Here is a 25414-nt window from a genome sequence, read left to right as displayed (position 1 = left end):
TGCTCTGATACGATGTTCTTTAAAAATTTCTTCATGTTCGTGGGTTGCTTTTGAAGTAAATTAAGAGATTTTAGTACAAATAGTAGAGCTCCAGCAAACTGTTTCAGACGTTTGTCTAGGTTTGTAGACAGCTGAAGCCTGCAAGCTGGCTCCAGGGCGCAGTCAATCAATAAAATTGATATAAAGAAAGCGGTCTATGCGATGATGGCCGATAACAATCCTCATTTGAAGACATGATTGATCATCGCAGTTATGCACACAACTTAAGCAGTTGTGAAATTACAAGCCTCAAGAAAAATTTAGGCGTGAACGGGATTCGAACCCATGACGTTCAAGCCTGATTTTTTTTCAGGCTTTAATTTCACAACTGCTTTTAAAAGTTGTGTGCATAACTGCGATGATCAATCATGTCTTCATATCTTTCTCCGCAGTTCAAATATTTGATCTTTCATATATTCATTTGTATTCTCCACCATCTACGAGACCTTGCCGTATTGACCGAGTGATAACGAGTTTGAGATTTTCCCGTAAAGACCTCACTCTTGGTAATAAGTAGTAATTTTAAAATCTCACACAAATAACCAGTAATCTTTAAATTTGGTTGCAAACAATCCATATCAAGAGAAAATGGTCTACTTGTCCATATTCCTTCTCTAAACTCCTACTAATCCATAATCCTAAAACCTTCACAGGGCATCACAAATGCCAATGTTCAGGCAAGTTAAAAGAGAGAAACAGATACAACCCAGTCATTCCACCAAAATGAATTTATTACAATATGTTAGAGCATAAAAATAGTATAATGCAATTTCCAAGTACAGTGTATAAATTTCGAAACCTTTGAACATTCTACCTACCTACTTAACAAAACCATACTTATGAGCCGCATTGGGATTGTTTAAACCTAACAATTTATTACTTTATTAGAAATTTATGTAATGACTGATGAGGTAAAAACAATTTTGTTGTTACCTACCGTTGATAATGCTAAACCTAAAAACATTTAATCCACTGTACGGAAAAAGATGTTGGGTGTATATTTTTCTACTGACAAAAGGCACGCCTCATTCGAATAACAGAGTCAAGTGTATGTATCCTTAAAAAAAATCGAATGGATACATTTTCACAAGATTGGTCATGAGTTGGAGGTCTTTTTGGTTTTTCCAGGTAGCTAGTACTCCAATTCATACTTTTAGTATTCTCACTGAACATTGCAATTTTTCTTAGCAAGAGTGGGTGCAATAAAGATTGATTGATTTAGATCTTTTCAGTGCATTTTCATGAGTGTTTTTAGATTTTCTTGCAGTTTAAGGAGCTACGCCACAGTTTGTGCATCTTTAAAAGCTAAAGGTTCGTAGTTTTTTAATCCGTGTCAATCTTATCCATCCCTGACCATCAATGTTTCTTTATGGTTTATTATTATCTCTTTGGTGTTTTTCTATCTTAGTAATCTACTAATTTGAGGTTTCCTTCAATTTAAAGGCAATTTTAGTGCGTGGCAAAATAATTCAAAATGCCGCGACTGAGCTCCTTTAAGAATCACGACACAAATGTACCAGTCGCCATCGTTTCTGGCACAGTAGTTTATGGTGTGATTAATCCTACCTGAATGAATCTGGCTTAAATATACTACAATGTGAATTTCAAACAGTGCAAGTAACATTGACTACATACAAGCTTTATCTTTAAAGGATCTACATTTGCAGACTACGCAAATTTTGAAAAAAAATTAGCGTTTTTCCCAATCCTCAATCTCCCTCATTCTTAGCGATCCATGTTCCCTTTTCGTTTTGTTGTTTACTTCCCTTTTGGTAATTGATCTGAAACTTTGAAGTTTCTAACCACCCAAAGCTAATTTTGTACATCATTAAAATGACTTACTGATTTCTTTCATAGCGCAATATAGAGCTGTTTTATTTAGCAGTGATTTCACTTAACACCAGATATTTTTATTATCAAATCAAACTTATTCATTGTAATCGCTTCAATAAGTTCGAGCCGTTTTCAACAGTAAATCTCTGTTGAAGAGCAGAAATGCCAACAAATACATTTTATGTTTTCATGCTTGTATAAAATCAAGAGCAGCTAGCCCATCTGAAGTAAAATATTATTAATATTATCTGAGAACAAGTAACACCCTACATATAAATTATTTATGCATTAACTTTGTCGCCATGAAAGTATGAATTGTTTTAAGATCTTACCAAATTATTTAACACTACAAACTAGTTCATTTTAATTTTGACACTGCACTACAATTATCTAAACCTCGTCCCCAGGATAAGATAAAAAGACCCTGGGAACGAGGTTGCAACTATCTACCGACTGAAGAGAGGTCACACCCTAACAATATCATATTACGGTCAGTTTCCAAACCCAAACGTAAAGTCGCAGGTAGGATATACCTGTGTCGTGAAATTCTTAGTGTAATGTCAAACATGACTGCATTGGTTTTTATAATAAAATTTAAACTAGTTTAATGGTAGTCAATCGTGAACTGGAGACATTATACACACTCTTCTGAGGACATTAATAGAGGATTAATGTATTCAAATCCTTCAAACTCTGACTGATCAATGGTCTCAAGCATTTTCCTGCCATGGAGGGAAAAAACGTGAATTAGTGATGCAAGGGAGTTGTTACAACTAACAACTGCATTTGACAGTATTTGACGGGGTGTGTCGATAAAAAAAACAATGGTGACCCTTGATCTCATGTCAAATTCTCCTTTTTTAATAGAAGGAAGTGGAAAGCAATTTGCTAGGAGAATCTTCCAGTCTATCAGATGTCACTTACGATATTTTTCCACGCACCCCTTCCTTTGACCGAGGGAAGGAGGGACGACTGGAAGGAAGAGAGGGACAGCTAGAGGGAGGGATAGCTGGAAGGGTGTAGGATGGAGGGAAGGAAGGGACAGAGGGTGGCCAGAGCCTGACAGGAAGAAGAAATTAAAGAGCTGCTATAACTTACGGGTCATCAGGAGTAAGCTGAACAGGCTCGTTTGTAAACTGCGGATCAAAGTTTTCCAGTCCGTACTGGTCTTCAATCCTTGGCTTGAATGGGGGAGGAACTTGTCGTGCTTCCAACTGTTAACAGAAAAAAACAAAACAAAATGATGTTGTACATTGAAAAACGGTTTAAACATAACGCCTAAATTTCTCTCTGTGACACAGAGTAGGACTTGCCAAGTCGAAGGTTCTAATATTGAGTTAAGTCAATAGTCAAGTTGAGCCGAATCAAAGAGTCCAGAAAACATGCCAATTCGAGTTTCCGAGATTAAAGTTCACAAATATGCAAAACTGTGTATTGTTTAGAAATTAGACTAAGATAATTATTACCAGGAACTTAAACCTTAAAATACGAGGTTTGAATCCTCTCAACATGCGGGGAAAAAAGAAAAAACTAAACAAAAACAAACAACAACAACAACAACAACAACAAAAACGCTTTTGACAGAACCTGTTTGAAAATCTTCTGCATACCTGTTCCCAGTCAACTGTCCGGAAAAATACATGTGATGTTATATCTGCAAACCCTGTCTGAGGATGACAACCTAGACGCTCAATGGGATTCTAACGACCAAGAAAGAAAAGAAGACAGAAAAGATTTTATTGATGCAAATCACCATGCAGATTGTACATTTAGCTTGATAGCATAACCTGATGTCCAAATATCTTGTTAAAAGTACCTCATCTTCCTTTTTCTCCATCGTTTGATATTAATTTAGCTTGGGACTCCAGTTTTTTTCATACCAGTTAGGCCACATTCAACCACGTACTGGTGTATCTGGCCAAATTTAGCATTTTCCATACACAGTTTTGTTGGCTCTTCATTTAATTTGCAGGGTAAATGAGAATAAATTATTTATTCATGTTTAACTCGAGGAAGGGAGAGGTTAGCTGGGACTAGTTCCTCTAACATGCTCAGTATGTTTAAAAATAAAGTAGTGGTAGTCAGGAGCTAACACTGTAAGATAGTGGTTTGACACTGACTTTTTTTTTCCTGATGTTTTGTTCAAGACGTTTCGGCTGGTGCTTGAGCCTTCATCAGTTGAAAAACTAACGTTAGTACGCGTGATTCAAAAAACAGCACGTCGAAAGCGCGCTGAGAAAAATTCCGCGTGAAGTTTCAAGAAAACGTAGCGCGAGACTTATGCGCGTGCCAAAGACTTCTAGCTTTCTGGGATGGCGATGTGGTCATTTCCAGATTGCGCATCCTTTATTGACATTCAAGCTTCCAAGAAGAGTCGCTGGTGAAAGTTAGCCTCGTGTCCAACAACTCCGACACTTCCAAAATCCATTTTGTGGTTGTTTTCGTGTACATGGCAGGAGATCTCGGAGTCATGATCGAACATAGAAACAGCCCTTTTGTGTTCTGTAATCCGAGTTTTCAGTGATCGTTCAGTTTGACCGTAGTATACAAAACTGCAGTTGGTGCAACTGATTTTGTACACTGTGCCAGATTGTGGCCGGTCAAACTTTTCCTCAGCGCGTTTTCGATGTGCTGTTTTTTGAATCACGCGTACTAACGTTAGTTTTTTACTGATGAAGGCTCAAGCACGAGCCAAAACGTTTTGAACAAAACATCAAAAAAAATAGTCAGTGTCACACCACTATCTTACAACATGCTCAGTAGTTGCCACTTGTTCACTGGCCATGTGCTCTGTTGCACACTACATTGTACTTAACTTATGAGGGCTGACCATACCATTAACACAACATGCCTTGCTACTGTTGCCTCATTTTTCTGCTGACAGATAAACATGCTTTACCTTGTTAAGGAAACCTTTGAGAATTGATGCTGCCTTTACTGACAGTGACCTAGGAATTCTTATGGGCTTTTCTAGAATAACTGGACAAAAGAAAATACAACTGCCATTAGGCTGATTAAATTTACTAAAAGTTTCGCATCAAGGGGAAGGCCATTACAAATTGATATTACGTCATTCACTCGGCACATCGGGCTCTTGTGAACAATTCAATTTGTATTGGAATTTAATTCCCAGGATACACTTAATTCGCTCGTGCTCTTGCGCCAAGCTCATTTAGCCAGAGTACTTGAATCCCACCTTGATCAGTGATGAATGCCACTAGAGTGGTGTACAATGAAATTACAGAAAGTACTTTGGGGAATGCTTTAGGCCTAGACCAGGACACAAACTTGACCCTTGTGACAAACCCAATATTAAACTTCTTCAAATTCAGCCTCAGGAAATTTTTAATTTCATTTTAATTCAACGGGAGGAACCTAGGCACAATGGATATTTAAATTGAGACATGCTTGAAAAAGTTTTGAAAGATAAACTGTAACACAGCTGCTTCAACAGAATGAGGCAATACAAACCTTGAAAGAGATAATCCTCAGTATTTTGATCTGGATTTTCTGCACCCCCGACAACATCAAAGGGTGACCTTCCAGCTAACATTTCAAACATCAACACCCCGAGTGCCCACCAGTCTACGCTGTAACCTGCAAGAAGTAAAAAGATTGAAATACACTGTTTTTAGTATCGTATTAATTTTCCTCACAGATTGCTGTGAAATTGGCCATGTTCTCAACAAGTAGGAGAGTTGGTTCAAGGTATAAACAAATCAATGTTGTTTGTTGGGATCGACAAATAAAGCCAACCATACCATAATCTTCCCCTCTAAGAATTTCAGGAGCAATGTAGTTTGGTGTTCCACAAAATGTGCTTGTTGTGTCGCCAGGACGGAGACCTTCCTGTAATAATATTACAGAATTTCAAGGCATCTTGTAAGATTATAACTTTATTTGCAATGTTTATTTAGGCACAAATTAAAATAATTTAAATTTACACGTCATGCATTCTTCTGTAGACTGAGGTCACTTACTTTACACATTCCATAATCTGTTAGTTTCACATGACCATCAGAATCAAGTAGCACATTGTCAAGCTTAAGATCCCGATATATAACACCTAATAAAAGAGATTTATTATGAACTTTTAATCAATGAACAAGTCAAGTAATCATTGCTATTATCAGATGTCAAGCTTTATTAAAATTACAAGTATGTACAGAACTTACCTCTTTCATGTAAAAAGTTGAGGGCACAGGATATTTCAGCAGAATAAAACCTGATGATATAATTTTTGAAAAACACTTGTCATGAAGAATTCAAGCGCACTAAATACTAGTAAGATGTACACAAGTAATAAAATACATCCATGTGTATTTGCGATAGCCACAGAAATTACACATATAACTATTAACTGTGTTTCTGCCTGTTCCTGTCTGTCTGTCTGCCTGCCTGCCTGCCTGCCTGCCTACCTTTCTACCTGCCTGTCTGTCTGTTCTTGTCTGTTTGTCTATCTGTTGGTTGGTTGGTGGGTGGGTGGGTGTGTCTATCCATTATTACCTTGCATGGTCTTCAGGTAATCTTCGCTGTCTTTGCATGTGATACATGAGATCACCACCACTCACAAACTCAATCACAAAAAACAACCTGGGGAATACATACAAATTATGATTAATGAAATGTCGAAATGGTTTAAAAGCTCCTCGAAACTTGTCAAAACTCCAGAAGAGACACATCTAATTTTACATTTTTCATTTTTTGTTTTACCTGCTAGCTGTTTGGAAGCATGAATGAAGTCCAACCAGAAAAGGGTGATTTGAAGCTTGTTCAAAAACATGTTTCTCTGTTTGAACCCAGTCAATATCCTGAGGAAAAGACAACACATCAGTTAAAACACAGCACTTGAAAAATTATAAAGCAAACAAGAAGATCTGTTAGATCTTATAACCGCGCTTTTAAAATTTAACTTTTCTTAGCACTACAGTCGCAACGCAGTGTACATTCCAAAAGCAATCCTTGATGATTCATTGATTACTGTAGACACCACATTACTTGATCAACACAAACTGTATTATTGCACCATCAGTCGTAACCGGTGTGAAATCTCCGATGACGTAATAGTCTTAATCTGGAACTTTCTTCGGGATACGTATGGGCATGAAGATACGAACACTATTAACAACAGCTTTCTTTCTTAAAAATCACGATTAAATTAAATTGTTTTTTCCCTTGAGTAAAGGGCTAGCAAAGAAGTCACACAAGTCACATAATTCAAGAATTGCGTTATCCACGGCTATCTTTAGTACGGTGGTTATTTCCCTACCAATGACGTAATCCTTGCACATTCTGACAAGTTCGTTGCTTGGCTTGGAAATATTTAATTTTCCTTCCGATCTATGAACTGGCTGCGATGAAACCGTCAAAGGATTTACTTTATTTGCGTAAAACCACAAGAAATACTCACAAAATTACAAATAAATTAATGACCGTTGCTTCTGCCGAAATAAACTTGCAAAGTAAACACGATCTTATTTGTCACGTAGCGAAAGTGAAAGATGGCTGACGTAATACCTTTTTTTAGCGTATTTATTATTCCCTTTAAATCCAACGCTTTGATAAAACGTAAAGAAAATATATTTTACCCACAAAAAAGAAAACAATATCCGTAAAATTGTCCGTGTATTTATGTTTTAACAGCTTCTGGCGGAAAAACATCACACGTTGCGTGACTCAAAGTTTGGCCGAGCGGAGGTCTGCGTCTGGTCACCGACAAAAAAAAAAAAAATAAACCACGGGTAAACCTAGAACCGCGCTCGGCCCATGGCCGCGCGGTTAATAATAAATCAATAATAAATAAACAAATAAAGAAATAAGCAAAATGTTCTTGATTGGAAACTTAATGCGCTGTGCAGCAATTCTACACTATTATTACTGAACAATTTAAACAAACCTCGTCATCATTAACAAGCTCTTTCTTCACAACTTTCATGGCATAAATTCTTTTATTTTTCTTTAGTTCCACCTGAAATCAACACAACAGTTAACGGCTATTATTAACCAAGCTTAAAAAGCTTATCAAGTGTCAGTTCTGCCATGTGAGAACCAGGGGATGGGTTGGGCTGGGGTGGGGTTCAAAGTGAAGGGTTCACCACCGATGAAATTCTCAGAAATAAGATGATAGAAATGTATGGTAATAAGTAAAGAGAATATAAGCTTGGGGAATGGGTGTCACTCACCAACAGTACTTTAGCATAGCTGCCTCTTCCTATGACTCTTAGAAGAGTGAAGTCGTTCATGGATATTAAGAAACTGCTTCCAGACGATGCCTCCTTTGCCTTGGATCCTTGAGAATAGTCTACACTGACAAGACCACGCTTACGAGTTGCTGGGCTGTCACTTCTTGCTAGTAATCAACAAATACAAAGTAAGAATGAAAACTTGAACAAACCTATTGCAAACCTTTTGCTATTACAGGAAATATTGCAATTGTAACAGTTCTCTGTTTACTGGGATGTTGTTCACTGGCTGAGAAGATTTCAAAAAAAAAAATTAAAAAAATAAAAATAAAAAAAACGGGAGGACAACAGACATTGTACATGTAATGCCAGTAAGTGTCAAGAATATTTAGCAAATGGCAAGAGTAAAATGGACGTAAAAATATTTTTTTAAGTAAGTCAAACTTCTGCTGATGATGTACGTGGGCCAAAATGGCCAAATTTCAAACTTCCATATTGTTGCATTGCCTGCTTGGCATGGCAGCCATCATGACATGTTAAAAAGCAAATGTATAGTCATTCCAAATGCTTTCTTCAAATAGATTTAAGTCATGGTGAATGTTGGATGCCATGCACTTACTTCGTTTGGGTCCTGGTGCTTCCTCTGCTGGGGGTATTTTGGTACCAATGGCCCCAATTGGAGGCAGAGAAGAATGAATTGTTTGTCCAGGTGGATGCTAAAAATGAAGAGAAAATTGATGATCAACCGTAAGGAAACAGGACAACAAGTAGTTATATATCATGTACAGGAAATAGCTCACACTATAGCTGCAGCTTTCATTTTATGAAGGCCAGCCCACCACCAAACTCAAAGCTAGCCTTGTTGTTTCCCATAATCGAGGGAGTGTAGATGTTCTTTAAAAAAGGTACCATGTTACCATGGTACCACAGTACCATGCCAATTTAAAAATAGTGGAACAGTCAAGTAATTTATGACAATTTTTTGGAATTATAGCAATTGGTAACTAAAGACTGTTTATATTGCATACGTTGATTATGATTTATAAATATTTCACACTAACTACAGTTGTTTCAAAGTTCTATCTTGAAAGTAACTCACTAATTGTTGTCCACACTGAATCTTGATCAACTTGTGACATTTTTTATGTACAACCAGCTTGCATTCTAGACATTTGTAACCCTACATGATTGAAACAATGTGGAGAAAAATAAATTCTAATCAGTGTTAACAAATAATAATACTTGTAGGTCAATGTAGTTAATATTTAATACTCTTGTTAAAAGAAGAGCCTGCATTTGGGTCACTAAAAAAATGTCCACAAAAATATCATTAAAGTGTTCATGGTTTCAGTGTCTTCACTTAAAGTCTGAAGACAAAAAGCAGTCTGCATCATATTTTTACTATGCTGGCCATGGTCAGTAAGAACTCAGAGAGTAACAGATTGTAAGAAAACTCAAAAGGAGTACACTGTAGACAAAGTTTTTACACCCAAGGCAAACAAAAGGGCAGGGTTTTAATTTGTTTGTTTCTTAAGTGCATTGTTACAGTGCATTGTCTAGGCAATGACCTCACACTATGTGGAATTCCTAGTAAGATATTGTCATACCTGTCTTCCAAGTCCCCATATTCTATCTGAACAAAATGAACAAGCTGCAAGCTGAAAGCAAGAAATACAGTCAAATAACTATTAATAATCATATTATTTTATGTTTTGCATGTGTACATAGCTCCAATTCTGTATAACTAAAGAAGAATTGGACACTAAGAACTTGTAACTGAAAGAAGGAATCACATATAAAAAATAGAATCTTACGATAATTTAGATAATGTAAAACAACTTTTAAATTTATCTAACAGTCAATCATATATTTCTCAAGCTCAAAAATATCCCTTAGGTACAAAACAATAGAGCATTATTTGTAAAATAAGATGTCCTTAAGAATGATACACACCCTACTAAATCTCTTCGCCACAAAAGAATGACCGTTTACAATATGAATTTTTCTCCACCTCTTAGCTCCTCGTCTGTAGATATTTCCTGGGAATTGAAAATAGAACTTATCAATTAAAACCATTTTAATAAAAGGGCATAGTAAAAAAGCATGATGAAAAGCTCGGCAAATATCACTTTTCTTAACAATTCTACATCATGTGTGAATAGTCAAACTTACCACTATCCGTTCTAGCACAAAGGAAAATTTCACTAAGAGATTTAACACATTTCTGACAAAGGTACATGTACACGTGTCTGCACTTTTACTACCTAGTGACTAACCTAATTCCATCATCATGTTTCAGGAAATTTACCAACTGAAGTATTTTTAATAATACAGTACAAATAAAGATATACTATTAAATTTAAAGCTTTTGGCATGATGAATTGCCTGTAAAAAAACATCGACATTTCATCTGTTATTTTTTAAGTATACTGACCAAAAATGCACAATATCATCCTCACAGAAAGAGTGGAACTTAAAAGATGTCTGGCTACCTCTTTCGTCATTCTAATATCTTTGTCAACTAAATAGATTAAGTATTGATGGAAAAATCTAATAAAACGCATTCAAGTGTCTAACTTTTGATCAATTTTGTCTATCAGACTGACATATGATTATTACTTACATGGACTGAACTTTGGATAATATGTATTAAAAAGACGATGGAAGTTTACAGGCACAGAGAAATGTTTCACCCAATAGTAGAATAAGTGACAATGGTAATCATTAATAAATGACGTCTGGACTTTATCAGACATAACATGAGACAAACTTCTCTTTGGAATATGAAAACCAAATTACAATAGTACCAACAAGACCAATGTGTGTATTACTGAGAAAAAATCCCAATGCCCTTGGCTTATTATTCAGTCAAGCAGTAACAGCATGCAAATAAAGGCATTCCTGATAGCCAGGGCTAGTAAGTCAGAGTAATTTTCGGTCAGGCATTGAATTCTATCCTGTACTTGCAGTCAGTCAAACCATGTTGTAGCTAGATTTCCCTTTGATTATAATTATTGATTCTAATTGATTCTAACATTGCAAGAATATTTGCCTTTAATTTTCTTTCTTTGATCAAAGTTTTGCACCTTTTTAATTCAAAATATGGAAACTGCCAGAATATGAAATGTCTCAAAAACATTACATTAAAAAGTTGCCCAGGTTCTCAACACAATCATAAGTTCGACATTTTCTCGCAATTTTTCTTCTGCAGAGATCTGTTCCAAACTGTTTGAATGTCTTATTTCAAAATTTCCATAATTTTACCATAATTTCATAAATTACAGCTGTATAAACAAGATGTTATGTGGGGATTGTACTAAATGTAGAATTAAAATCTCATTCAAATACTTTAGATGAAAAAACTGCCAATAAGTACAGTTAATATACAATGTTTTGACTCGGAAGTTGATTTAAGTTTCTGCAAGGAAAGCTTATTAATTAAGACTGCTAAGTATAGCACAAAGTCCATCTTTAAAAGCTCTTAATTACCAGTACGTTCCAAGGGTACTGTAACAGTGGAAAGTTGAGCCGACTATTCATAGGACTTAGCTATACCACACTACTGATACAAACTAAATAAAATTAAACAAGAAAATAAATTTATGTTTGAGAGAAAACTCTACATCTATACACAGAAGTTTACCTATGCTAGTGGGGATGCTGAACACTTTGAATTCTTCACCAAATGCAACCGAATGGGGGCGCCTGTTTTTACTGGCATTGTTGGATTTTTCTGATGAGCATGAAGTTTCAGTTTCAGTGCTTTGCCGCGAGAGCACAGAACTCAAGCTTCCAGAAATATTCCTGTGGGCTTGTTTGATGGATCGGAAGAAGCGAACAGACGCCTGGCGGATGAAGCCAAACTTGTGACTTCCTTTCTCTGCCTCCTCTTCTATACATGCTCCAAACAAGCCAGAAATGGAACAAATGTCTGATTCCATTTACAGCTTCAGCTTGGTTGAATCTCAGATCTCAAATCAAGCAACTAATACCACTTGACAGTGTAATCCACAAATGAAAAACTTTGAATTACTGGAAATACCTTGAAGTACTTGGAGATTTGTGAAATTTATACCTTACGTCACTCAGCAGGTCCCAAACAAACTGAACATCATTCAGCTATCATTTGAACCCACACATGCAAATTCCAAGGATATTATGGCAGCTGCAAACCCTGGAATCTGGCCATTTTCATGAAAAAATCTTCTTCATTTAATGACTATCAATTTAGTAACGTTCTGCTCGGCGATGTTAACTGCTAACATTAAGTTGCCTGCAGAGTTTGTGAGCTATGAATAAAAATCTCGAAACCACACCAGGACTGTGGATGTACAGTAAACAATAAAATACTGGTAGTTAATTTTATTTTCAATACAGCACCAGTAGAATTTCTCCTCTTGGCATTAACTATGGATATCGATTAAATATTTAAATAAACGAGTCTTGTACATAACAATTAATGGGACCTGCTGGTATTTACACAATAACTGAACCACGATCCAATCACAACACTGTTACACTTAAAATTAATATGTATTTCCACAGAAAAAGGAAGTTGTAAAAATTAGAATTCTGACTCCTGCTTTTTTCGATAAGGAATACAAATTTACACAGAGTAAGAAATTACATGCATAGTAATTAAAACATTAATCCTACTTTGTTCTGTCAACAAAAATTCTGTTTCATGTTTTTTACATAAAAACAGTGCATTTAGGACATAATTATCATTATAGTTATGTTGTTATCAGACAAAAACAAACTTGGTAAATTTCTGCATAGAAATGCAAAATAAACTGAAAGATCTACTGTTTTCAACTGTTAGTAAATTACACAGCATCTTCAAGCATAATAATGTTGCACAAAGTGATGAAAAAGAAACTAGGATATGTTTTGCAACTGCACAAAATTATTTTCTAATTTGCTAAACTATACGCTATCAATTGATTATAACTTACAGTACAAGAAACTAACTCAGACCAAATTATAATAAATTAGTACTCCAATGTTCATGAATTTATAAATATACTAAATAAATTATAAATTTATTCATACAATGTATATATATTTCCAACTGGCCATTCATGAATTTGCATATCGCATTTTTGCTTCATTTTGCAATCTAAGGTTTGGCAACCATTTCATATAACATTGCTTTGAACAGTCAATGCAGCAATAACTGGTACCTCAGTGTTCACACCTCACTGAATTTTTTACCTGCCATCCACTCAACATTTAAAAGTACAGTCATCATAACATGAACTGCTACAATGCACATTGTGGGTTGAATTTATTTTTCATTCAATCATGGTTTCAAACCTGTTTGATTTTCATTTTCCTTTGTTTTGTGATACAAATTAGACAAAGTAAGGAAAAATGTGATTTATTTTGAGACCTTTACACCAAACTTTTTCCTCAGTCTGCTCTAAAATTTTCAAACCTGTAATACAGGTTTTGCACAGCAGCCATGTTGCATGGCAGGAACAATGAAAATGTTTTGCATTAGAAGCAGCATTTCTTCTTGTAGGAAAAAGAGTCTCTTGTTCCTGCCATGCAACATGCAAAACCTCAATACAAACCAAGGATTCCACATTTTAGAGGTAGAGATCACCTGAATTCCAGTTTCTCTGGGACCAAGAGTTTTCCTGAACCAGGAAAAAACTATTAATCCCTAGCCAAGAGATGGAAATTCCAGTGAAGGTTGATACTTTCCTTTATTTGACCTCAAGGGCCCCCTTACCCCTTGGAATTTCCAGTGATCTCCATGAAATGGTTACATGTACATAATTTCTTTACAACCACATAATATAAACTAAGGTGGCTATGCCATGGGGGCCTCTACACCATACATGAGAAACTGAGCCGTGCTTGTAACCATACATTATTACAGTAACTGAACTCTACTTTATTTGTACAGACCTGTCTTTTAAATGTTTGAGTACATACACATGTACATGGAGTGATTGATACTATTTAGGCTGGTTTTCTCTAGCGACGGAATGGGAGGCCCCATTTGACCAAGTAAAAATCAAAAATTGGAATCATAACTCAGAGGAATCAAAGTCAAAGAATCAGAACATTTCCATTTCTTCTGATTCCATTCATGACTTCATCTTTTATGATCCAATGAAAACTAGATTGTTGGAGTTGGAAGCAGAAGCAAAAGAACCAACCAATCACAAGGTCTGGAATTGAGCATTGTGATTGGTTTATTCTTCCACTTCTGCTTCCAACTCTGACAATGTACATGTAGTTTTTACTGGATCATAAGCAACTGACTCATAAGCAGAATTCATACTCTGCTTCTGACTCTGTTTGTTTGATTTTCACTAGGTGGTACATGTGTCCCTCTGCACCTTTGATTAAGACCCTGACTATGACTTCATCACAACTAAAAACCAGCCTTTAATCTCAACTCATGGAAGAGTGGAAGAAGTTATCTTTTTATTGTCATATGTCATATGTCACTTACTTGTTTCCCCATCACAGAGTCGGCCTGGTTCATCTGGAATTCCTTTAAACACTGCAGAAAAATAACAGACAGTGTTCTTTCACTTGAAGAAATATCTCTGACCAAAATTCTGCTTTTCTAACTCAAATGAAAGCATCACAGCTGTACTGAGGTTGGCAAATACATATTTCAACACACAATCAAATCAAAATTAACCAAGATCAGAATTTATCACTTACAATGAATGACAAGCTCAGAGTCCCTGTTTAGCTCATATAATCTTATTGCTTCATCAAGTTCTTCTTGACATGAAATGGTGCATGGGTCACCTGAAGTTAGCAAAAATACATTTACAAATGGATTTCAATAATCTCGAAAATATCAGTCAGGGAGGTTAGGGGGGGGGGGGAGAGGGAGATGGGGGGAGATGGGGCACCTGTTATACAATGTAATGTTGCAGTTTCACTATAGCATTACATGTATAATACTTTGGTTTAGCCAAAGGTGAGAGTGTGGGGGAAGGGAGGGTAGGGTCGGAAGTACTAGAGTAAAGGGTGCAGGAAAACTTCTGCTCATCTACAGACCTCAAAAATCCCTCCAACAATTCTATTGTTTGACTAACACCTTGTTTCACTAATATTAAATTATAAGGATTTTCACTGAATGTGTTATCATGTATACATACTGATTTGATTGAAAATGCTCACCATTTCAGGAGCGTACTTTGGCATGCATTTTTCGTGGAGTATTAAAACACTGTCTGAAAAGACAGTCAATCGAGTGCCGAACTACCGGAAGGTGCAGGCCACTATGGGGATTTGGGAGGCAAACCCCCCCCCCCCTCCCCCAAGGGAATGTTTATTTTAAGAGGCTCCTGCCCATGTTTGCAAGGAACAGTTTCATGAATCAAAACATAGAAAAGTATAATGTACAGTATGTTATACAACTGTATGTTAGTTTACAAGGTGTTCAAAAGGAAAGGGTGTCCACCTTCAGACAGGAAAATTCGAGCAACGTAATTAGGACAGTATATGGTCACTGCACCTGAGCTGCATATTTTTCATCTAACATGTATACATTTAACAACACTGTCCAGAATGTCCAGAGTGTAGACTTCTGAAAACTGAGGTCCCGTCCACACGTATCCAGATATTTTTGAATCCACAACGTTTTCTTTCTGGATATGGCTTCCATCCACACGCGTCCGGCGAATTCGGCAGCGAATCCAGATGTTTTTGAATCCGCTCTCCAGAGTGGAAACAAAATAAATGTGCAACGAATTCAATAATGTGTGGACGGTGAATCTGGATATTTTCGAATCTGATAACGTAGCAAAATCGTGTCCAGTCTCTTACCGAACAATAAACCAATATGGCAGCACAATGTGTAGGCCTAGTTTCTCTAGAGTGAATCTGGATACCATCAGATGCATGTGGACAGGCGAATTTGATCTGAATACGCAATGTGTGGACGGGGAAATTTTTTAATCCGGAAAGGAAAAGGTGCGGATTCAAAAATATCCGGATACATGTGGACGGAGCCTGAGTCCCTTCATATCAGTGTGGGTGATAAGCAAAAATGTGTCAATGAAAATACCGAAATCAAAATGCATTAGATGTGTAGACATGATACAAGAGCCAATCTTCACACAGATGCAGCTGTTTGAATATGCAATTATATTTAAGAACTTTTGCCTTATTAATTTGTGATAAGAAAAATTGTGGTGCAGACAAATATACCACACAATGCATATTCAACAAGTCCTGATGTCAACATACAAAATCTCATTACAGTTCTCAATACATCTATCACTGTAATTGTTGTGAGAATTTGTCACAATCAATTAAATAAATCAAGACATTCTAAAAACTCTACATGTATTTTTGTCTTACATGTATTTCGATTTGAATTAACAGTGCTAATTACAAAATGTTGGTTGAGCTGGTTGAGAGAAAATATAACTAATGTAACGTCATTTTAGAGGTACCTTATCAATCATTTTCAAATTTGCAAAGCTGTCTTAATTAAGAATGTTTTCCTTACATCACATTACACTTAAATTGCGCGCAAAAAATCTCAATCACTGAATTCCATTGAGAAATATCGTTTCTCCGTATTTTTAGGCTCATGAATAGACGTTAAGCTTATTCAGAGCTCTAACATCGAGGAATCGGAAATGATTGCATGTAGAAGGAAAATGTTTATTTACAAAGATACATGAGTTTAGCTTATTATTAAGCTTCGAAAACCTCAGCTTGATTCCACGTAAATGTTTTTATAAAATGATTAGAAGCCGTGCAGGGCAAATTTAAAGTGATGCGATCGGTAGCGTATCAATAAATCCTGATTTAGAAACGGGAAAGTAATTATAATTTCGAGAGACACTTCGATGGTTACTAACCTTCTTCATCTAGCCATTTCATGGTGAAGTCGTCGTCTCCTCCAAACTTGAAGATATCTCGCATGTCATCGCAAAATTTTTCCAGGGTTATTCTAGTCTCCATTGACAAAACCATAATAGTGCTGAAATAATGGAAAACATCAATTAAGCTTGACGACAAGTGAAACGAAACTGTATGAATTTCGGCGTCGGCATAATAGACGAAAATACACCGCACAAGCGTGCTAACCCACCCGTTATAAGCCGCTTTTACGGCCACCATCTCTATTGAATTCATGGCTGGCATAGATCACAGTGGTGAAAATAATCAAGGATCGTGCATAAACTCCTCAGCGGAAACCGTTTTGCGGTAAATTCTGAGCAAATTAGGCTTTCTGTGACTACAAAAAATACGTTTCCTGCAACACATCTCTTAGGAATTTACACCCGATCACGTGACATTCCTTTCCGCGGGCGAGCAACTAGAGGTTACACACCACGGATTCTAACACAACGTCGTAAGTGAAGCATTGGTAAAGGTAGAAAGCGACTGCAGAGCAAAACTTCTTACCCCTCAAAAATTGCGAGTAGGTTGACGGAAAACCGTCGTACTGCTGGATACATAAAGCTCAGTTCGTGATTTTCTACGATCGGGATGTGCTCTTCTTCCCCGCACCCCTCCTCCAGGGATTCCACTTGTTCACCGCCACACCCTTCATCGACAGGTTGCATCTCACGGTAGCCAGTCAGGATACACGGATCAGCTCCTGGTTGATATTAATTAATTAATTAATTAATTAATTAATTAATTAATTAATTAATACGATGAGACATTTTAGACCTAACTGTCTTAATTTTTCGTTCAATTAAGAGAGAAAGTATGTTAAATATAAAGTCAAGTATATATTTACAAGTAAGTGACTCCAAGATGGGGAACGGAATTGCTGATTTCGATATTTTGATGATCAAAAAGTCGGCATTTTCTCTTTGTTTGGGGGATAGGGGTTCTGGCTTTCAGGGGGCTCGATTAAAAAAAGCTGTCACAAACAGAATACATAAAATTAAAGGCGAATTTCTGGTGATCGTGTACTTTTATTTTACAATAAGCAGATTCTTAAAAGAAACTCCTTTAAAACTAGATAGAAAGCTGTATTATCAACCCTATCTAATTTATTTTGAAGAGTTTTTTACCTTCAAAATTTTCAGCAGTGATATCATCGGCACTGCTTGCAGACTCTTCCCACGTGTTGCATACTGGGTAAACATTCTTACCCGCTGAAGTCACACCGACATGTAAACAGTTCAGGCTGAGTTCAGTCATGGTCGAATTCCTGACATGAAAAAAGTACACCTGAGACAAAACCACTGTTTTTAGGCCGAAAGAAACGTCGAAGGGTGTTCGAAAGAGTAGCAACCTCTCAAAAACATTGCATGTTCTCATCACGCGAGAAGTCACTTTCTGGGATAATTTTCGCGCCAAATTTGGTGAATGGTTGACAGCAATAAAGAAAACATCGTTTTGATTTGGGGATTTTACAGGATAAACTGAGCAATTTTCCGCTTCCGGGATGGAAAAAGTTTCAAATTTCGTTAGAGCTTTTTCGTTAATTCCATGCAAACAAGTTCGTAAATACAGATGAATCGAAGTTCTTACACAACATCGAAGCACGCGGTATTTTAAACTGATGTTTTCGTCGCTTAAAATGACATTTTTCAGTTTCACACAAGACTGAGTGTAAAAATGTTTGTTTGCTTGAAATTGAAAGACACTTGAGGAAGCATTGCGAAGTAAACGAATTAATTTTACAAGTGGGATCTTGAAACGGTCCGAGCCTAGGAATTGTTCTGCAAGTCGCCGACACAATACTCCCATAGGGTTACGTTCGAAGAAATATTTGTTGAATACAGCAGGTGAAGTTCTGAATAATTCTCAGTAAATAGCATCTCTAGCAGTTCTTATAGCCTTTCTCAATATTGAGACAACATACCTGTGAAATATCTGAAACCAGAGTTTTAACTCAAGTGACCATCGAAAATTCATTGACTGCTCCCATTTCAAAGTTTCCGGTAGTGTTTTAAAAAGCGTTTTAAATTTTGAATGATTTTAAAACGTGTTGTGAATAATAGACCAAAATAATGAATTACATCACCTCTTTAAAAAGAGAATTTGACTTTCAAATGAGTAGTGCCTCATTAGTGATTATGTGGTCATGTCTGGCTTACAGATGACAAGTTTTCATTTTTGTATAAATAATAAATTGAATATATTTTGATTTGAATAGAGAGAAATCGATCGAGATGACCCATTTATGTAGATGCGAGTGACTTCTTTTTTAAAACTAGTTAAAGAGCTAAACGCATCACTTTGGAGAACAAAACTATTGTAAATAAAAATAGCGAAAATGGCTTGCCCTCGTGGCCGTCCTTCGCGTCAGGGTGTGGGGGTTACATGCATGCAGGTTGCTACGTGACAAGAAGAAATTAAACAAGACATAGGGCTTTAAAATCTGGGTGATATTTCAATTTCTCAGACACTTTCAAACGTTTGCAGATATGTATGTACATATTTTTTTGCAACTCATTTCCCAGCCGGCTACCAGAAAGTTTTGCTTCGCACGCTTGGGAAGCCTTGAACTCTTGTTGGTATAAGCCATATTTGGTAAGTGACGTACGATTGGTTATTTTGCTGGTGTGGTAGGAGCGGCGGCCATCTTGTGGAGAGAGCGGTGTTTCCGGCTGGTTCTAGGGGTTTATTTGCCGCTTCGAAAGTTGTTACCTCTTTTATATATAATAAGTGTTTAAGGCTTTTGATACACTTAACATTTACAATGGTAAGTCGTATTTTAAATGCGCTTCTTGTTGGAAGAAAAGAGCAGTTCTGTTGCAGTCGAAACTGTCTTCTGTGTTCGTTCTGTTGTAAAAATCTGGAAAGATCCCCGCCTCATCTCGTATCCGTTATTTGGGATAGCAAGCTTGGGAAATCATTCATTCTTCTGGACAATTAAGCAAACGAATCAGGAGTTTCTGTTGTAAGACTGCTTTCAGGAGGAAAATACTTCACTTGATGCATTACTATAAAGTTCTTATCATTGACTGATCGAAACATGTCGTCCAAACGTATATACAACCATTTTTCCTGTTTTTGGTTGCTACAGACGGAAAGACAACTAGACTGTGCGTTAGATTTAATGCGACGGCTGCCTCCTCAACAAATAGAGAAGAACCTTAGTGATCTAATTGATTTGGTAAGTTCGATGTTCTTGGGACATTATTTTGTGGAGGAAATAGTAGTTTGTTTGTTCAGGCGTACTTAGTTATGGAATTTATCAAAGACTAATATATTTATAAGTCATGATACAACGCTGTCGTATTGATTGCAAGGTACAAATCATTTTGTGACTAGTTTTCCATTCCGTAAAAAATAAATTTGTTGCATTGGCAAGGCACATAGATAGGAAATTTTCTGGCACAGCTGAGAACCTGGCTTTATGCCATACTTTTCGAGTGTATTTGAATGCCCTCTGTCTTATCTTTCCCATTTACATGCACAATAGTTTTTGGTGTTCAGTGACCTTTGACTTCTCAAATTACTTTTAGCCTTCCTTCCTTCCTGTCTTCCTGTTCCCTATACTCTACTTTTCACTGTAGATTAACACCCCCTTGGGTGACCGAGTTCACACTGGTCCTGATTGTTTACAGAGTAGCAATGATAAGAATACAAGTCAATTTAATGTTAAATACAAATCCAGCAGTGTCACTGTTTCTATCACCCCTAAACAAGTTCCTATTGTGAAAACTCATGATCTCAAGACCCAATATGTGTTGGCGATGATGGTATAGTGCACTTTCTTGTGAGATTTGAAGAGCTTCATGTACAGCTAAACACTCGGTTGGAGACATCTTGTCATAACAGACACATTTGCTTTACAGACACCTTCTCATGACAGACATGTTGCCATTGCAGACACCTTTTCATTACGGACACCTTGTCATTATGGACACTTTGTTATTACGGACACCCTCTTATTAGGGACACCCTGTCATTAGGGACAGTGGCTTTTCTCTTAATTAGTCCACTCAATAATGGCACCTTGTTTATACAGATACTTTCTGTTGTCTTTATAATGTCTGTTAAAGCATTGCTAGAATTTGAATGTTGTTCAGACCATCCCACATGTAACACTTACTGCAATGTATGTTGGAAAGACATCAGACTATATTAGAGCCTGGAGATCAACTTTATGCAGCTCCTATATTCTATTTGTTATGGTAATGATATTTTCCTTACTGCATAAACATTTATGGTAACTGTGTTCTGTGATGTTTTCAGGTTCCTAGTCTTTGTGAAGACTTGTTATCATCTGTTGATCAACCACTTAAGATTGCTAGGGATAAAACCACAGGCAAAGATTATCTTCTTTGTGATTACAATAGGGATGGCGATTCCTACAGGTATTAACACGCTAATATATGGCCTAGGAATCTATGCATAGTGCAGTGAGCTTCTATATTAGTAGAGCCATTGTCTTTCAACTCAAATGAAATGTTATTAACTACTAAAAGTGACAACTCCTCTGAAAGTAGCAAGCTCAAAGAGGTTCTTGGTTACAACTTGGGCAACATGCTAACGACATTCGTTTTGGTAAACATCATTTTTTTTCTCATCTACATTGTTGTCTTTTTTCTTTTATATATTGAGGACATTTTTAGACTGATCAGCCTGCCGTTCACTTGTAGCTACACAAAAGCAGTGATCCCCAGAAAGTTGTGAAAAGTTGCATTTACTAAAAGTAATTGAAGGGGTGCTGCTTTTGGAACTTTACAGTATGTACTAGGAAAGAAAAAACCCAGGTCCGATTGCCCAGGGCAAGTAAATTTTGCCCTTGAGCAAGTGAAAATGGAAGCTTGGTGGTCCAGTTGGCAAGTGAAATTAGCCTCAGTAGTCTTGTTAGTTGATAAGGAATGAACATTGCACACTTATTGGGCAATTAATATTTTAGTGGGGGCAACTGAAAACTGAATTGTACTGGCCCACTGGACAACCAGATTTCAAAATGTTTTTCCTGTCCTGATGTAATCTGTTATTTATGCATTTTAGTGGAAATCAAAATCCTACAGGTCATCTTAACTCCCTTCCACAGTTTGAGGATGCTTATTTCTTCTGTGAAATCTAATAGCAATGTTTTCCCATTCTCATGTCCATTTAGATCACCATGGAGTAATTCTTATGACCCTCCTTTGGATGATGGTGCAGTGCCCTCTGATAGGTTAAGGAAACTTGAGATGGAGGCTAACTCCGCCTTTGATCAGTACAGAGAAATGTAAGTCCTTTAAGTAGCTCAGTAGGGTGAATTGAAATTTGCTAAGTTCAAATGGAAATTTCCATAAATTGTGTTACTAACAAATGTGATATGTGTCTGTTTAAAGGTATTATGAGGGTGGAGTGTCATCAGTTTACCTCTGGGATTTAGATCATGGATTTGCTGGTGTTATTTTGATCAAGAAAGGTTTGAAGTGCATTTTAACTTGGACTGTATTTTGGTCTCGTAGGAAATTATACTAGGGTTTGCACTGTACTTTTGGTGAGCCCATATGATGATTCAAAATAAAATGGACATTATTTTGAGTAAGTAAAATGTGTCTTCCTATTCCATAATTTCAGCTGGGGATGGTTCTACAAAGATCAGAGGTTGCTGGGATTCCATTCATGTTGTGGAGGTTCAGGTAATAATAATAACAATAATCATGATGATGACTTTATTGGATTACACAGGTGTTTTGGCTTTTAGTTTAGATGAACAGGGATTACTTCATTTCAAAGGCGTCATGTGGGTATATCGTAAAACTGGATTGTATTATACTGTTTCAGGAGAAGAGCAGTGGCCGACAAGCTCATTATAAGCTCACATCAACTGCCATGCTTTGGCTTCAGGTATAACAGAACTAACTCTTAGTAGAAGTTTGTTTGTCCCAGGAATTGCCATTAATTTTATATCTGGTACTTTGGAGGTGCATTTTCAGTCCTTACCCATCAAAGCTGCATGTACATTGTCTCTTTTCATCAGTACCCAGGCATTGATTTCTAATGTAAAGACAGAAAAAAAAGTGTTCACCTTATTAGAATGCCTAAATTTTTGCTTCATTTGTGTTTATAGACAAACAGGGCTGGATCAGGTATAATGAATTTAGGAGGAAGCTTGACAAGACAGGTATGTGATATGTTTAAGCAATGTGCAAAATTAATAACCTTTTCAAGATATCATTTTTATCAAATAAGATGGAAATTGGTTTTGTTACATTGTAATAGCAGCCTGTGCCTTGAAGATGCAAAATTTCTCACTTGCTGCACACTTCCAAGGTGGTATTAACAATGGACACAACATTGTTGAAGGAAAAGAGAGGAAGAGACCAAATATTTGAGACTAATCAACCAATAGGGTTGTCATTTGCACTTGGTGTAAAAAAATATTTACTACATGCACATGGTTTAATGATGCAATTCTACTGTCCCTTAGGCTTGTTACGAGTATATTCCAGAAAACAAATCAATTAGCTGCGCTAGCTTTCTGAAATAAAAGATAGTTAAATGTGACGTGGAGTATTTGGGGTTTCAGGTTGAGCAGGACAGTTCAGTGAATGATGCTAGTCCACATATTGCCAACATTGGTAGAATGGTGGAGGTAAGTACTGTTGCATTGATATTTTTGTCTTGTTACTGCTTAATTTTCTATCAAATTGTTATTTACACACATTTTTTCTTGGTGTTTGCCTTTTCTGAAGGACATGGAAAACAAGATGAGGAATACTCTGAATGATATATACTTTGGCAAAACAAAGGATATAGTTAATGCCTTGCGGTAAGTAGTACATATTTTCTTTAGCAATCTGCGATCACGGGATCTCTATCACAGCAATTTTGTGGCATTTTGGTTGAAGCAGTGCCCAAAGTAGGGTTATGGACCATCCCTCTGGCGTATACAGGAAATATTGACACCTCTCTTGGACAAAATTAATGGCAAATTGGCCATCACAATCCTTAAGTAGCCATCCAAAACGATTATACGGCCAGCTCAAGCCAAGGCTTTATGAAATTTGTGGAAAAAAATTCTGGAAGCCTGGATACCCATCTGGCTAAAAGCTTGGTCCCAGGGTTGCCCGGCTTCCTGCTGGAGGAAAATACTACCACAGAAATTATGATTAAAGAACCAAGGGAGTAATCTCCTGATTTGATGGAACTGTAACAAAACAATTAGCTCAAGATTAAATTTTTTTTTTTTTACCTTGTAGGAGTGTGAATAGCCTTGCTGACCAAGGAAAACAGAAACAATTGCAACAAGAACTCTTTGGTGTTCTCAAGAACCGCCAAAAGTAGTTTTATACACTTAGCAACTTTCTCTTTGATAAATCACTGCAACGATCTTCAATTTGTGATGTGAAAATTAATTAGTTACAGGGGATTTCTAAAATCCTCAGAACTTTTGTATAATTTTCTGGTATCACTATCAATATTTTTCACAAATTGAAAAAAGAGCCCGGTGAAAATTACCCTTCAAGTACCATTTCCCCTAGTGTATTTTGTGAAAGCCATGATCTTGCAGATTATCAATGTTTTTAGAAACTTAGGTCTTGGCTCCCTTATAAAATGAGCTCTGTTTGATTGCCTATGTAGGCAGAAGGATTACATTAGCCTTGACTTAACTGCCAGGACTTAAGACCCATTTACACGACAGAAAAATTTTGGCACAGTGCCAGTATAATAACTGGTGGTAGGAATGCCCAGAAGTGGCCTGGCACAGATAAATTCATCTTTGCCAAACTTGTCAAAATTTCTTCTGTGCTCGGACTACTTATTCCATTCCATGGGTCTGTGCATGGGTTAAATTTGGGCTTAGTATGGATGAGAAAAAAACTCATTTACACAATGGAGTTTGTCTGTGCCAAACCCTTTTAATTGGTATGTTTACCATTTAAATCTAGATCTCGCCAAACATTTTCTGTCATGTAAATGGGCATTAACATGCCAAATAAGTATATCAAGAATTGCTGGTCCTCATAAGAATATTATTGTAAACTACCCATGCATCTTACTGGCATAGGGGTACATTTTGTGAGTAAAAATTACTTTGCCTCAGTGGTATGCTGTGAATGCCGTTAATTTTAATCTTGCATTCAATGGTTGCTAGTGTGAAATGTGTTGGAAATGCAACAGATTATGGCTGATATAGCTGTCAGTTAACTTGAACAGTTATTTCAAGATTAATCCTTAGAGACATGAAACAACTTGGGAACTGAAGAGTTTCATAGTTACACAGCCTTTAGGTTATCTGTTTATTGACTTGTTAATAAATTACATAATTGTTTGTGTGGTTGCTAGTAATAATATTGCTAGTAGAAATTTTAATGAAAAGATTCATTGCCTTCAAAGTTGTTGCATGATCACATACTCTAGTTTTGTAGAATTGATGCCTTTCATTTGCAACTACATGTATAAAAAAACATGTACTTAATAAAATGGTTTTGTAATTTTAATAT

The 25414-nt window shown here is 36.6% G+C and overlaps 2 protein-coding genes across 4 annotated transcripts; one reads left to right on the top strand and one right to left on the bottom strand.

The window, feature by feature from the left end:
• Positions 1–749: 749 nt before the first annotated feature.
• LOC145481963 (protein kinase C iota type-like) lies at positions 750–18956 on the bottom strand. Of its 3 annotated transcripts, XM_081460546.1 has the most exons (22): positions 18871–18956; positions 18074–18213; positions 17454–17649; positions 16904–17025; positions 14742–14831; positions 14524–14574; positions 10008–10093; positions 9662–9712; positions 9154–9234; positions 8674–8770; positions 8055–8221; positions 7769–7840; positions 6586–6683; positions 6379–6465; positions 6048–6097; positions 5853–5938; positions 5634–5721; positions 5344–5469; positions 4772–4851; positions 3483–3572; positions 2971–3086; positions 750–2594 (listed from the first exon to the last, which is right to left on the bottom strand). In XM_081460546.1, the coding sequence occupies exons 1-22, from the start codon at positions 18921–18923 to the stop codon at positions 2507–2509; spliced, it is 2115 nt and encodes a 704-aa protein (XP_081316672.1). In that variant the 5' UTR covers positions 18924–18956; the 3' UTR covers positions 750–2506. The 3 variants fall into 3 exon arrangements, with proteins under 3 accessions (XP_081316672.1, XP_081316671.1, XP_081316673.1); XM_081460545.1 differs by having other exon boundaries at positions 18074–18887; XM_081460547.1 differs by lacking the exons at positions 17454–17649; positions 18074–18213; positions 18871–18956 and adding an exon at positions 17137–17441.
• Positions 18957–19494: 538 nt separating this feature from the next.
• On the top strand, positions 19495–25411 carry LOC145481988 (F-actin-capping protein subunit beta isoforms 1 and 2). Its single transcript, XM_081460573.1, has 11 exons — positions 19495–19713; positions 20038–20127; positions 21213–21334; positions 22090–22203; positions 22310–22389; positions 22545–22606; positions 22752–22814; positions 23038–23091; positions 23497–23562; positions 23663–23739; positions 24170–25411. The coding sequence occupies exons 1-11, from the start codon at positions 19711–19713 to the stop codon at positions 24252–24254; spliced, it is 816 nt and encodes a 271-aa protein (XP_081316699.1). The 5' UTR covers positions 19495–19710; the 3' UTR covers positions 24255–25411.
• Positions 25412–25414: the final 3 nt, after the last annotated feature.

The sequence above is a fragment of the Orbicella franksi genome, chromosome 3, assembly GCF_964199315.1.
Source record: "Orbicella franksi chromosome 3, jaOrbFran1.1, whole genome shotgun sequence".
NCBI classification, from domain to species: domain Eukaryota; kingdom Metazoa; phylum Cnidaria; class Anthozoa; order Scleractinia; family Merulinidae; genus Orbicella; species Orbicella franksi.
The sequence above is the reverse complement of the archived record's forward strand: the minus strand, read 5'-3'. Positions and strand labels throughout refer to the sequence as shown.